This window comes from Corvus moneduloides, chromosome 11 (assembly GCF_009650955.1).
Source record: "Corvus moneduloides isolate bCorMon1 chromosome 11, bCorMon1.pri, whole genome shotgun sequence".
NCBI lineage: Eukaryota > Metazoa > Chordata > Aves > Passeriformes > Corvidae > Corvus > Corvus moneduloides.
The window spans coordinates 11,002,077-11,014,955 of record NC_045486.1 but is presented as its reverse complement, the minus strand read 5'-3'; the positions used below and the strand labels follow the sequence as shown (position 1 = coordinate 11,014,955).

At 40.5% G+C, this 12,879-nt stretch overlaps 1 protein-coding gene across 1 annotated transcript in view; it reads right to left on the bottom strand.

Moving 5' to 3' along the window:
- The window catches only part of UROC1 (urocanate hydratase 1), a 39,193-nt gene that overhangs the window by 19,044 nt on the left and 7,270 nt on the right, over window positions 1-12,879 (bottom strand). The window contains exons 2-8 of the mRNA XM_032120681.1: window positions 11,348-11,478; window positions 8,658-8,751; window positions 8,154-8,213; window positions 5,174-5,302; window positions 4,448-4,509; window positions 3,460-3,526; window positions 2,737-2,880 (exon numbers count right to left, since the gene is read on the bottom strand). Of these exons, the coding sequence (XP_031976572.1) occupies window positions 2,737-2,880; window positions 3,460-3,526; window positions 4,448-4,509; window positions 5,174-5,302; window positions 8,154-8,213; window positions 8,658-8,751; window positions 11,348-11,478 (687 nt within the window). The remainder of the gene's footprint in view (window positions 1-2,736; window positions 2,881-3,459; window positions 3,527-4,447; window positions 4,510-5,173; window positions 5,303-8,153; window positions 8,214-8,657; window positions 8,752-11,347; window positions 11,479-12,879) is intronic.

Here is a 12,879-nt window from a genome sequence, read left to right as displayed (position 1 = left end):
GTGTGTGCCTGAGAACACATAACCTGAATATCTTCTAGTGTTTCATTAAAGCATTTTTTACTTCTCTATAATCTTTCCCCACCATTTTAATTCTTTCTCATTAAGAAAGTACTTATATGTAAATTAAATAAGTTCTGTATTCAGGAGTTGCTTGAACACCAGGAAACCTTTTATTTCCTAATTATTCTTAGCATGAGAAACCATCCATCATTTTCCACATCAGTAATAAAGACTATCCCTCCAAAACCCCAGATTATGATAATAACAGTGTCACTGCCAATGGAATTATTCAATAAAATCAGGTGCCGTGGGGGACAGCTTCTTCTGACATATTTAAATCAGCACAGGAGGAAAAGTATTAAGGGGTCTGTATGAATTACAGGAATTGGGGTCATTTAAATCCCCACATAACACAGATCAGATCTATTTAAATGTTACCACATCCTACATATTTTGCTTCAGCTCCCTCTGACATTCTTAGTCTTTCACAGGCTTGCTGGCTCAAGAAAACTAGCTTCCTTTGAACCACCCTTTCAAAAATATGCTCATTTTTGGATCAGCATCTCAGTAGTTTAAAAAATTGCATAAAGATGATGAGCTAATGTTGCCTCCAGTGTAATCCCAGAGAGCTCAGTGCAGCTCAGAGGAGATATCTGTCCCTCCACACCATTATTTCATAAAATTACAATCAGCTTCCTGTCAAACAGGAGAGGTAAAAGACTTGCATCACTAATCCCTTCTGCCTGAGCTTCGGAAGCCCTGGCTGACAAAATGATCTCTTGCACAATTCAGCGTCATTTGCATAAATGGTTCCTTAAATAAATAATATGTACATATATATAGCTATCCACATGTGCTCCTGAGACTCATTTCCGACAAGGATCATCTCACAGGAGATAAAAACCAGGCGATATTCAGTCTCCTGAACAAAATCATCTGCAGCCGTGGAGATGAAAAGGACAAAGGATGGCTCTGAATGGCTTTCACTGGAATATTTCCTTTGTATTCCAGCATTTGAAAGATCATGATAACAGAAGTCTGAATAATTTATTCATTAATAATTTATTCAATAGTAAATTGAATACATTTATTCCATCTGCAGGGAGTACCTGATGAGATCTCAAATACATGCAAAACCCACATTCTAACAAAACCACCTTTGCACCACTGTTGTAAAACTGATGAAGCCCAAGCCTTTCATGAAAGACCCGATGTAGCCAGAGCAGTCAGGTTTACTGCACACCACGTGGGCAGTCTGACCCACTGTGTTTTGAAGTTTAATTTTAACTAAAATAGGTCAGATTGTGAAATTCTTTCCACTGCAGTGGGACATGCCCACAGCAGAGGTTTCCCAGCTGTCTATAAATGATTTTAGGTGAGAAGGCCAAGCTCCCACTCCAATCAGCTCTGACTGGAGCTTAGTTCTCACAAATGCTTTCTTCTGCAGAGTAACAAGAGCCCATCACATGCAGATACTGAGAAGAGCTCAGTGCATTTTGGTCAGTCCTGTATCTGCTCAGACAAGAATGTTTCCCCAGTGTATTGAAATCAAAGCCAGCCACGAAGAAAGAAATGCATGGAAAAGTTTAATGTTTCTAAGTAGTCAATATCACTAAAGATTGTCACTACTGTTTTCATAGAATTGCCAAGCAACAATCTCTCTTAAAAGTTGTTGCAGTGTTTGTGCAGTCCCTCCTTCCATCTGGTTGCTAGAACAGAATCCTGTGATCAGCATAAGAGCTGAAAAGGGCAGGTATTGGGAGAACTTAATGCAACCTTTTTATATGGAAATGTATTTCACTTGAAATATGCAGGCATGTATACTTTCCCAAATGATGATGTTTCGGATGCTTCATTAGATGATACTTAAGGATATCTGTGGATCCAGTGGATCCTATCATCCACTATTCTAATTGCATGGGCATTAGCAATCACAGAATCACAAATTATTATTAGATTATCTTAGTTTAGGGGAAGAAATAACTGGGCTATTTTAGCATATTTGGAACAGAGAAACTTTCCACAGGATGAAAGACTCTCTACAAAGATATTCTGTGGGAGAGCTTCGGGAACGGGGAAAAATAGCACTACAGAACTTCTCCCCCATCAGCATCTTCTCTCAGCAGAACTTACCTTCATTGCCTAAAAACTGGGGTTCTCATAAGTGCTTGTGATTAACCTCAGAAGTCAACTTTAAAAGTCCCATTGACTTCAAGGAATCGCAACCTCAACATCATTAGTACAAATCTTGATGAGTGAACCACGCCAACATTTTTAACGAGTACTTCCTATTGCATCTGATAAGGATACTGGAGGCTTTAAAGGTTAATCAAAGTTAAATAACATAACTAACACCTTCTCAACATGGGCTATTTTTGGCATAAGAGAACACAGTTCTCATGGGAATTGCCTGTGGAGGTTACACTTTTTCACACATGAAATGAGGGTAGTTCAAACACTGGGAATGGCTCATCTGACAGTATCGTACTGCATCATTTTTGAAGCAATTTTAAGTCCATATTTTTGCAGTCTGATCTGTTGAGTGAATGAACAGAGTGGAATAGCAGTGAAAAATGCTCAGCAACGGAAAAAAAAAGGGACAGATCTTAGAAAATAGTATCTTTTCTGAGTTTGGTTTTTCAGGGTTACTTCAGGAACCTGTCAGATCAGAAGAATGAGGGTTCTGACTCAGCAAAAGGAGGAGAGAAGGCAGAATGACAGCAGCACTGCTCTCACCTCTGCAATGATCCCCACACACCCAGCAATGACTGCAGCCTTCGCCTGAGCCCCGCTCATCCCTCCGAGGCCAGAAGTGACAAACACCTTCCCAGACAGGTCCTCTGCCTTCAGGTACCGACGGCCTGCATTGAGCACTGTGAGCTGCACACAACAAACACAGCCATCACCAGGAGCCATTTTCACTGGACTCCCTTAAATTTAAAGATCTTCTGTCCCTGTAGCAAACAGACTTTGAAACTCTGGGGTCATCAGCACCATTAAACACTTTAATCCTTTAAGAAGGAAATATGTTACAAAATGATGTTGTGAAACCATCTGTCGTCATTATGCTTATTTCTCTCACCATGAAATAGAATAATCAGTGGTTCCCAACATGCTGCTCTTGTGGTATAGAGGCTTAAGGGTGGCTGCAAAGGACAGCTAAGGAAAACAGCCAAGAAAATGTTTTTATATAACACTTTTGGTCAATTCATACTTCACATATTGTAGCTAAATATGAGCTCAGATTGAGACCTTGATTGCAAATCCCTTCAAGTCTGGGTTCTGGATAAGACATATCTAAGTGAAAAGACATTAATTTTTTTATGGAGCGGGCAATGAGAATTTCTTTGGTAGCCAAAAGATCCTCTCACAGCCATCCACACCACTCCCATCACCAGCCACTGTGGGAGAAAGCCTCCTCCAAAAGGTACTGACAGAGACCTTTCCCCAGTTCCTTACCACGGTCCCATGGACTATTCCCTGAGGCCCAATGTAGCAGTAGCTCCCTGCAGTCATCTGACCATACCTGGGGACAGCAAGCAACACAGTGAGACCACACATTGCTCAGGCTGGAGTGGCACTTCCACTTGTCCACTTGTGCTTCCAGTACAACAAAAAAACCCTCTGTGCTTCAATTTGTTGTTAAAGGTCTGCTGTTATCTAATTCTCAACTCAGAGTTTTATCATTAGCAATGCACCAACATATTTTCGGAGGAGTGTTTAGCTCATTAAATTGAGTTCAAAAATGCATGGATCAAAACCCAAGTGTAAACTTGTCTTGGCACTTAGCACAGTGACTGGGACAAAAGGACACTCTTTTTCACCTCATTGCAATCTCTGTGTCATTGGTTTTCAGCGGCACTTGTGCTTCTTAGACATATAGCCACTTTGGAAGCTTTTAGCCCAAAATGGTTCACCACGTTCATATTAAATTCCCAGAGAAGTGGGACAGCGCTCTGACTGTTTTAATTTATTCTCTCCATGCTACACAAAAGAATAATAATCTTGTGCTCATCAACAGTAGGAGAGTATGTAAAAATCATTAAAAAAAGATCACTTTCTACTTCAAAGTTTCTCTTAGCGTGAAAGAATGTTTTATAACTTGTGTTTTCCATAGACTGCAAAACAACCCCTGAAAATTAGAACTAGCAAGTGCTTTAAGTGGGTTATGATTAAGGCTTTAGGCTATTGTTCAGCCAAGCCTCACACATAAACCTAATATTAATTCCTAACAGACCTCAATTACATCCTTATATATGTGGCTGAACATAACTCAAACTCCAAAGTAATTCCATCTAAGTGTGCATTAATGCTTTGCAGCATCAGGACTTTATGCAGCACAGTTGAAATCCATCTGCATTAGAAATTTTAACCAGTCACTGCTTGATGTCTGAATTATATTTTAGTCAAATATTTGATATGTTTTAATAGTGAGCTATCTTCTTACATTGTTACACCCAAAGCAAACATCTTCTCATATTCATCTCTGGAGGAATAGTTGGGAACAACCTAAGAAAACAACCAAAATAAAATCCACATAAGCAAATTACAGATTTAAGCAGGTCTTTTGAACATCCTAAATTTCTTTAGCTATGGTTACACACAGAAAAACAGTAGAAACTGGGGGAGTATTCCAGGTGTTTTAGTTCATGTATTCTAGTATTAGAAAAAATGATGTCTGGTCTTCCTGGCACTGTGACTGCCACACAGGTTTTAAGGAGAGCAGTTCCCCAGCCACAACACTAACCTGCAGGGGAATAAATATTGAATGGCTCAAAAGACTGGCAATGAACCAGTATTTTCACTTGTCCACTTTACCTTCTGAGCAAAGCAGCCCAGATATCTGAGCCTCTGATTAATAATCGTGTTTGCTTACTGGGGGCTTTTAAATCTTCCAGACTGAGCCTAGCTGAACTGTTTTGGGCAAGAAAGTGTCTCAGACTCAGTCAGAACAGAAGTTTTCTAATAAGGAGAAGGTTGTTTCCTCCATCACTGCTGATCAGCACACGTGAGGTGACAGCAGCTATACTGGAATGAATGCTGCAGAATTTGGATCCCAGATTCTCCTGTGTGGTGTTGTAAATTCAGACAGTATAAATCATATTTTAACTCAGCCATCACATGAAAATGAAACAGAATAGGAGGAAAAAGAAAACAAGATGCTAATACCTACCATGCCATTGGTAATGATTAAACGAGGAGCACGCTGGGGGCTGGGGAAGAGTCCCAGGGGATGCCCACTGTACATCACCAGTGTTTGCTCTTCTGTCATCTCTGATAAATAGTGCATTACCAACCAGAACTGAAAGGAAAAGCAAGGAAGAGAGGGACTTTGTTTGCATCTTGCATTTATGGTTTTTTATGAAGCTGCCAAACTTGGAGAATGAAGGCAGCTATAGAGATAACGAGGTGCATTCACATATGGAATAACAGAGCTCTCAACACATTCTTGCTTTTAATAAAGTCCTTTAAGAGATATCACCAGGAAACAAACCAACAACTAACAGAAGTCTGAATAAGTTCCAGAACCATTTCTCCAGTACAAACCCCAGATATCCTTCACTTTTAAAGCCATTCTAATTTTATCTTGAGATTAACCACTTGGATTTGGCACTTTTCTGACAATCCTTCCAAAGCCAAACTGCAAAATTTTCCCTATAGAAGTGATTAAATACTCATGCTTATTGTTGATCCTAACCTGAAATTCAGTATCTTCTAGTGCAATAAATGGTTTTGAAAATGTGCACTGTAAAATGAAAAAGGTTTTCTTCTCCAGGAAAAAAATCAGCTTTCATTGTGGACACTGAAGGAAATCCTTGAGGTACCCTGGAGTACACAAATATATCTCAGCTTTGTCTGCATAATTCAATAATTACTCTTGATTAATGCCAAAAAGTACACTTTGACCATTTGAGCTGACTTTAAATTTAACTTTAATCCATCACTGTCTATGACAAAGCTCATTATACTCCACAGAATTTTTAGTATGTGTCAACTAGGCCTGTGAGAAACTTCCCTGTGCAAAATTGGAATTCAACAATTGCTTGAAACTACAGTTTCTGTACGGACACAAACAGAATTTTGAGGGGGAAAAAAATCAACCAGAATTGCTGACCAAAGAGGCAGAAGTATCAGGGACAAATACACATAGGCACTTAATTTCTGTGGTTGTGGCTTTGATCTGAATTAAAAATGGTACAGATTTGAAGCCAGTCCCTTCTAACCCAGCCAATTCCCCAAGGTGCAAGTTCAGCTGAACAGGAGAGAGTTAGTCAAGTTACTGTCTTGCTTTTTTACAATTTGGTTTATGAAAAATGTTGAATAATGGAAGTAATGTCATAGGACAGAACAGGTAACTAACTGAACTCTCAACTCCATAGCAGTCTGGGAAAAACATCCTAATGAAAGTAGAAGCCGTAAGAGAAATAGATCTTTTTGCATTGAAAGGCATAACTAGCAAGGAGGAAGGAAAAGCCTTTCCTAGCTTAAAAAGCAGTGTCTTTACAGTGTCTGCAGATCTGTAAAGTTAGCTCTGGACATAGTTCTTTCATTTGAAATTATCCAGAAGAAAGCACAGGTCTGCATGGATGATATAAACCAAACAGAACCTTTTCACTATGAGTTTTGCAATGCTAGATTCTTTTTTTTAAAAAAAGTTGTTTTCAAGCTACAAAAGGAATAAAATGTTCTGTGGTAACTGAATCATTCATGTGATTACTACTCTAAGTAAACAGAAATAAAAAGGTTTTGTTTGTTCTGCAGGTCATAGGACTGGCTTGGATGAGAATAAGAGAAAAGAATATTTCTGACTTTGGCAGCACTTCTACCTCACCTTGCAGCCCAGCATCTGCCTAAGGAATCTCAGACCAATAAAGGCCACTACATAAACTACTGGCACTGCTCACCTCAAATGCTGTAACACTCATAGCTAACAGACAACAGTTAACTGGCACTTATTAATTAATATACAGAACAAAGAAATGGTGAGCACTGCCATGGTACCTCTCTTTGAAAAAAAGTCAGAACAGTTTTGCCTCAAAATCTGCCTAAGGCTTCCATTTAATTTCTAGATTAAATGCACCAGATTAGGAAACTGAAACACAAGTTTTCTTTTAACCACCAATGAGAAATCCCAAACTGGGAAGGAACCCTGGGTCATGCTAGAGGGAGGAATCCACTCCTTTCCCCTAATCAGGAACTTCATTCACACATTAGTTTTGCTTGGATTCTTTAAAAAACAAGAGGCCAGATTCAGGTAAAGCCACAACAAGGTGCATATGTGATTCATTATGACAGAAGCTGGCTTCTTAAGTCAGCTTTTGCTAATTCCAGCTACAGAATCAGCAATCAAGACCTTCCTAGCCTTCAGGAGTGATGCTGCTCTCCAGGGGGATGTACCTTCCTACCTGTGTTGATTCTGTCCTGCACTGCAAACAGAATTCTAAAGATGTTGCTGGTTCCAAAGATCTCCTGAAAATGTTTCCCACATGCATTTTGCAGCACTTAGAATAAACGGAGTATATTTATTGACCTTTATTTTTATATAAGAGAACAGAGATTATACAAACACAATTTAAAACATTCTCTGATTTTAGAGAGGCTTTTAACCATCTGCCATTATTCTTAGAAGATAAGGGCTGATGTTCATAGTAAAGTGCACCATGAACTGGCCAGCTAGCCCGAATATTAACAGCTACTCTGATTTACTTGGAAAATGACTCAGAATTGCACATTCTTCAACCAAAGCCCTTTTTTTATTCCACTACTTGTGAAAAATATTACAAAAGTACACAAACAAACAGAGGATACACTTTTTTGTTTCCTGGATTTAGACTCTAAAATTATCTGTGCCAAATACACAGGCACATACATATGCATCAGAGAAAGACAAAGAAAGGTCTTTATATCATCCTACACAGCTTGGTGTGTTTATGGTATCAGGTTTAGTATTTCTGTCTGTGCTCTCCCTACTAAATAAAGCTCTCTCCATCTACGCAGTTCATAACTGAGCATTCCCCTATCCAAACAGGATGTTTTGGAGTATTTTAAGGCAATGACTGCCAAGAATTATCCCAAACCGCCTAAGCAGAATGTGCATGGGGGAGGGTGAAACTGGCTCTGTGAAACAAGTTGTAAACCCAGCAATGTCCTACCTGTGCCCAGTTGCTGAAGACCTGCCCATTTCCTCCGTAAGTGACAAGCTCCTGAGGAAACTAAAAAAGGCAATTTAATATTAAGGCAAGCACTTTTCTCAAACCTTTTACTGTATCTCTGAGCTACTTTTACCATCTCCATAATACATCTTTTCTAGAGCTTATTGCATCAAAACTCTCTATGTTCTTAAAATCAGAAAGTAACATTGTAAAAGCAATAAGAACAAAAATCAATATTATTTTTCAAAATTAATTGTTCGTTACTATAACACTGTCACTGGGATGAGCTTCCAAAGACACAGGAAGCAGCAGCACTAATTTTTCAACATAAGTTGTAGAAGCAATGTACCAAGAGCCGAGCTCTGTGTTTCAGGCAGTCACCAAGCTCCTGCATACAGTACCTGTATGTCTAAATTTGTCAGTATTTATGTGAGAACACATGCAGGAAGTATCTTGCCAATTTGCTGCTGCCTATGAATCCAGGTTCCTTTTACTGTACCTTACCTGAGCCACAGAGGGATCCAGATTATTCATGATCATCAGCATGATGGCAGCAGCTGATTTGGTCTTGCAAGGGTATTCTCCTATGGGGTACGCTCTGAAAGCAGAGGCACAAAAATTTAAAAGAAACACTCTAGCTCACAGGAGGAACAAGAACAACACACCCCACAGGAATATCTCTGCTTGCCAGGGATACTCAAACTTGTCTGAGTTGCAGGCTTTTATTCAAGAGGGAAGAGTAAAGAAAAAAACGTACAGATATGAAGTTATATATGTACATTAACAGGAAAATCAGGTTTTAACTATTATCAGAATGAAGCAAAACCAAGAAATTGCATTTGACTTATCATTTGCTGAATTATTTAATCACAATTGATCAATACGATGGCTCACTGGTTTTCAGATGCATTTTTTTGGGGGGGAGATGGTGGAAGTGGCCTCTGCAACACAGCTGCCAGGCCAAGCAGCCAAGTGCTGCAATGCCAAGGAAAACAGCATCGCTGGAAGTTGCCTTCAGGCTCACCCACCCTTGTTATTTAAGATAGTATCTAAAGAAAAAACACTTGGCTTGAGTTTCAGACTCCAAGAAACTCTCAAAAACTGAACTAGTTAGGAGAAATATGGGCCTTTTTACGAAGACGCACTTCATCCACAAGCCGAGAGGTGAAGTGTGGGAAACACCCACAAAGTTAGCCCAGCTCAGGTTGCCTGGCACTAATGTCCTTAATGTCACCTGCTGTGATCATCTCATTGTTATCTTCTCCTCCACCATCTGCTTGTGTATCAAATTGCTGTAAAACTTCTACTCTTGGATTTATACTGTAGCTGTTCAGGGCAGGGACAGTTCCTTTGCTGTGTTTGCACAGGTTTTAGTACAGTTGTGCTGAGGCCTCCAAGGTATGACACCTAAAGGACGTAGAACCACTGATCAAGAGTTTTACTCCTTCCTTTTCTGTAAGCAACACCACTATTACCAATGCTGAAGATTCCTAAAGAGGGATGGGATCTTTTGGCATGGTTTCTAAATGATCTTCCTTTTATTGGACCACAGACCTTCAATGGCTGGACACTTGCTTTGTGCAGGGAAAGTTACACTGAAAAGGTCAGGCTAAAGAGTGCCACCTACAAAAAAAAAAAAAAAAATTTGGACATCCCCTGTCCAGCTCATGAGCCAAGATCTGGAATGAATATTCTACAGATTGAGAAAAAGAGCTCCTCCCATGATCCCATGCACTTTATTCTGGCTTTTTACATCAGTGTACTAAAACAAACGCCTTGTAGTCATTGCCAAACCAGGAGAGAAAACCTTTGAGTTTTTCCACAATGCTTTTTTTATTAGGGATTTCTGCTTTTCTAAACTTGATAAAAGAGGATTTCTGTGGAATGATGTGATTCATCAAGAGGATATATTTACACATAATATTGCTCAGAAGATAAGAAACCCAACTTTCAGGTATCAGCTGAGTGCTCTGGCATAGGAACATGACTGTTAAATGGAGCTGTGGTCCCTGGGACACACAAAACAAAAATCAAATACTCTCAGACTACAGAGATCAAAAGGTGTTTTCTCATTCTGAGACTGCAATAATCTATTAGCAAGTAATCAGTGAAATGGTCACAAAATAAAAAAAACTTGAAGCTATCAAAGAGTCACGGATGCCAGTGATGGAAACAAGCTGCTGGACTGTCTCATCCAAGCCTACTTAGAAGGTGTCATCATCTGCAGTTTAGTACAGGGCCCTCTGAAGTCCAGCTCTGCAAAATCTTTCAGATAGTCTTCCACTTGTCCACTCCTTAGCTGAATTTTGTGAGATCTGACCTCAGGCTAATATATGAACAGCATAGTTGTCTGTGGAAATCAGAGTGCTTTCTATTTGCTTTATTCAGATTTCTGTATGGACATTAACCAGGCCCCTGCTGATGCAAAAAGGAATCAATCAGTCTAAAAAAAGCAGCTAGTCCCTGGCAGCCCTCACTAAATCTGTTCTGCTTCACAAACATTAGCCCCAGCAGCCCTAGAATGAAGTGATGGTCCAAGACCAACAGGCACAGACTATTACACACCAGGGTCACATAAAGGTTCCAATGGAAAAAATGTACTGCCTTTCCTTTAAAGCCCAGAAGGCTTCCTCTGCTCCGAGAGCACTAGGAGAGTTGGGATAACCCAACCAGCAACTCACCTGGTCTTACTTCTTGGTTCAGCTGGGACTTGACTGGCAGCAGCTCAGAACTACTGCAAGTTTTCTGTCAAGGTTGTCATTGGAGCTGTCTGAGTAATGACTGGCCCCTAGAAACTAAGCCCTGCCATGGGACAGAGTTTTTGAGATCCCTGTGTGGGGCAGAGCTGGCATTGCCAGACACACAGCCTGGCTCAGTCCTTTCCCTGTGCTGACTGAGCTTTCCAGCAGTGAGACTGCCCAGGCCCACCACAGCCTATCCAGAAAGGAACACACTGCTTCCCTCCCAATCCCATGGAGCATCCCAAAACATGGAGTGGCCCTCCATGGAAATTAAATCACTGCAATACACAGAACATCCAAATTATCAGATGATGAGCTTCGTTAATATGTTATGACAACTTCTACAAGAGGTAAGTTAGGACGCAGTAAGGCCACTATTTAAAGGTCAGTTCCACAGGTGAGAGCTGGCAAGCAAATGGCAGCCAAATACAACATGAACCATCCAGTCCTTACCTCATCTCAATATCTGGGCAGAATCTGTACATATAGATGTGGCCATACAGCCTGAGTTCTTCAGCAAATTCCAGTGCCAGCTTCTTTTGGATTTCAGGTGGGAAATAGCGCAAGGCATTGCGCAGAGCCAGCTGCCAAAAAACAAACACACAAAAAATAAACGAGAGAAAAAAACTAGGTATGAGAGAAATGGAGGTAGGTGGGTCGCCTTGAACTTTAACCAGACTCACCTGGAAGCCTGCCTAAGCAGTTACAAGGACAGTGCAATTCAAAAGAACAAGCTCATACCAGAGAAACTTCATTTCTGCTTCCCTACTGAAGCATTTCTATCTGGATCTTTCCTTGTAGGTTCAATTGCAGTAAACCTGTAACAAGCCCCTTCCCACCAATGTCCCCAAATCTGCATGGAGAAACCTTGGAGATTTGGTAAGTGGTGCTCAATATTATCAATATCACACAGTGTGGCAGTACAAGTGGCTGCAGCCACGGTGACCCCTGAGGATCCAACAGTCACCGAGGTTTAATGCCTCACTCTGTAGTAAGGGTGAGAGCCATAATCCCCCAGTTCGGTTATCTGCATACTTCTGTATCGCTGGTTAGTATTTTCCCCGCCCTGTTTTATGTATAAGCTTGTTAATATTCATTTCCTCTAAATTAATATGTATTAATTCTAGAAAGTTCTGTAGTACTCTACACCCCATTGGTTCCTTCCCTAAAACCCTCCTTTGTGTTAATCCCATTGGTTCCCTTGCCCTTGTTATAAACGCATATCGTAATATTGGCTTCTTGCAAGTATTAAGGTGAATATTATATAATGTTAGAAATGCTTTTGCTGTGTGGATGTAGGTTTCTTTCTTTTTAGCAAGAATTTAGCAAGTGTGAGCGAGTAAGATAACTTCCAAGCGAACAGAGGATGAGGCCCAAAGCTGGTATCAACACTGCCCGGAGAACAAAGGGGCCCAAAGCAGCTATCACCGCTCTGCCCGGGGGGCAAAGAGGCCCAAAACTGCTATCAACCCTGACTGTCTGGGGAATTAAGAGGCCCACTCAACTATCAACTCTCACCTAGCGAGCCCAGGCCCAAGAATCAAAAGAAATAAAACCGCAAGGCAGAAAAATGTGCATGCTCTAAAAAGGCAGAGCCAAGGATCGGCCATGCAGAACAGCTCCTGGAAAAGTTTGAATATGCATAAAGAACAGACAGTAAAAATGGTATAAAAAGGACTATCACCGGGCACCCAGCCATTACCTCTTTGCTTTATTTTACGTGTCTCTTACTGTCTTTTTATTAAACTTTTAAATTCTCACAGGAGAGCAAACCTTGTTTTTCACACCCTCAAACCCGCCTCCTGTCAAGTATCCCATTGGCTGTATACTCCTTATCCCCGCCTTTCCATCCCCACTATAAAAATCCCTGGACACCCTCAGATCTTTGGCTCTCCGTCTCCTCCCCCTGTCATTTCACCCAAATAAACCTTGTTCAGACATCCTTTTAACTAAGTCACTAAATTCCAAGACACTGAAGATCCTAC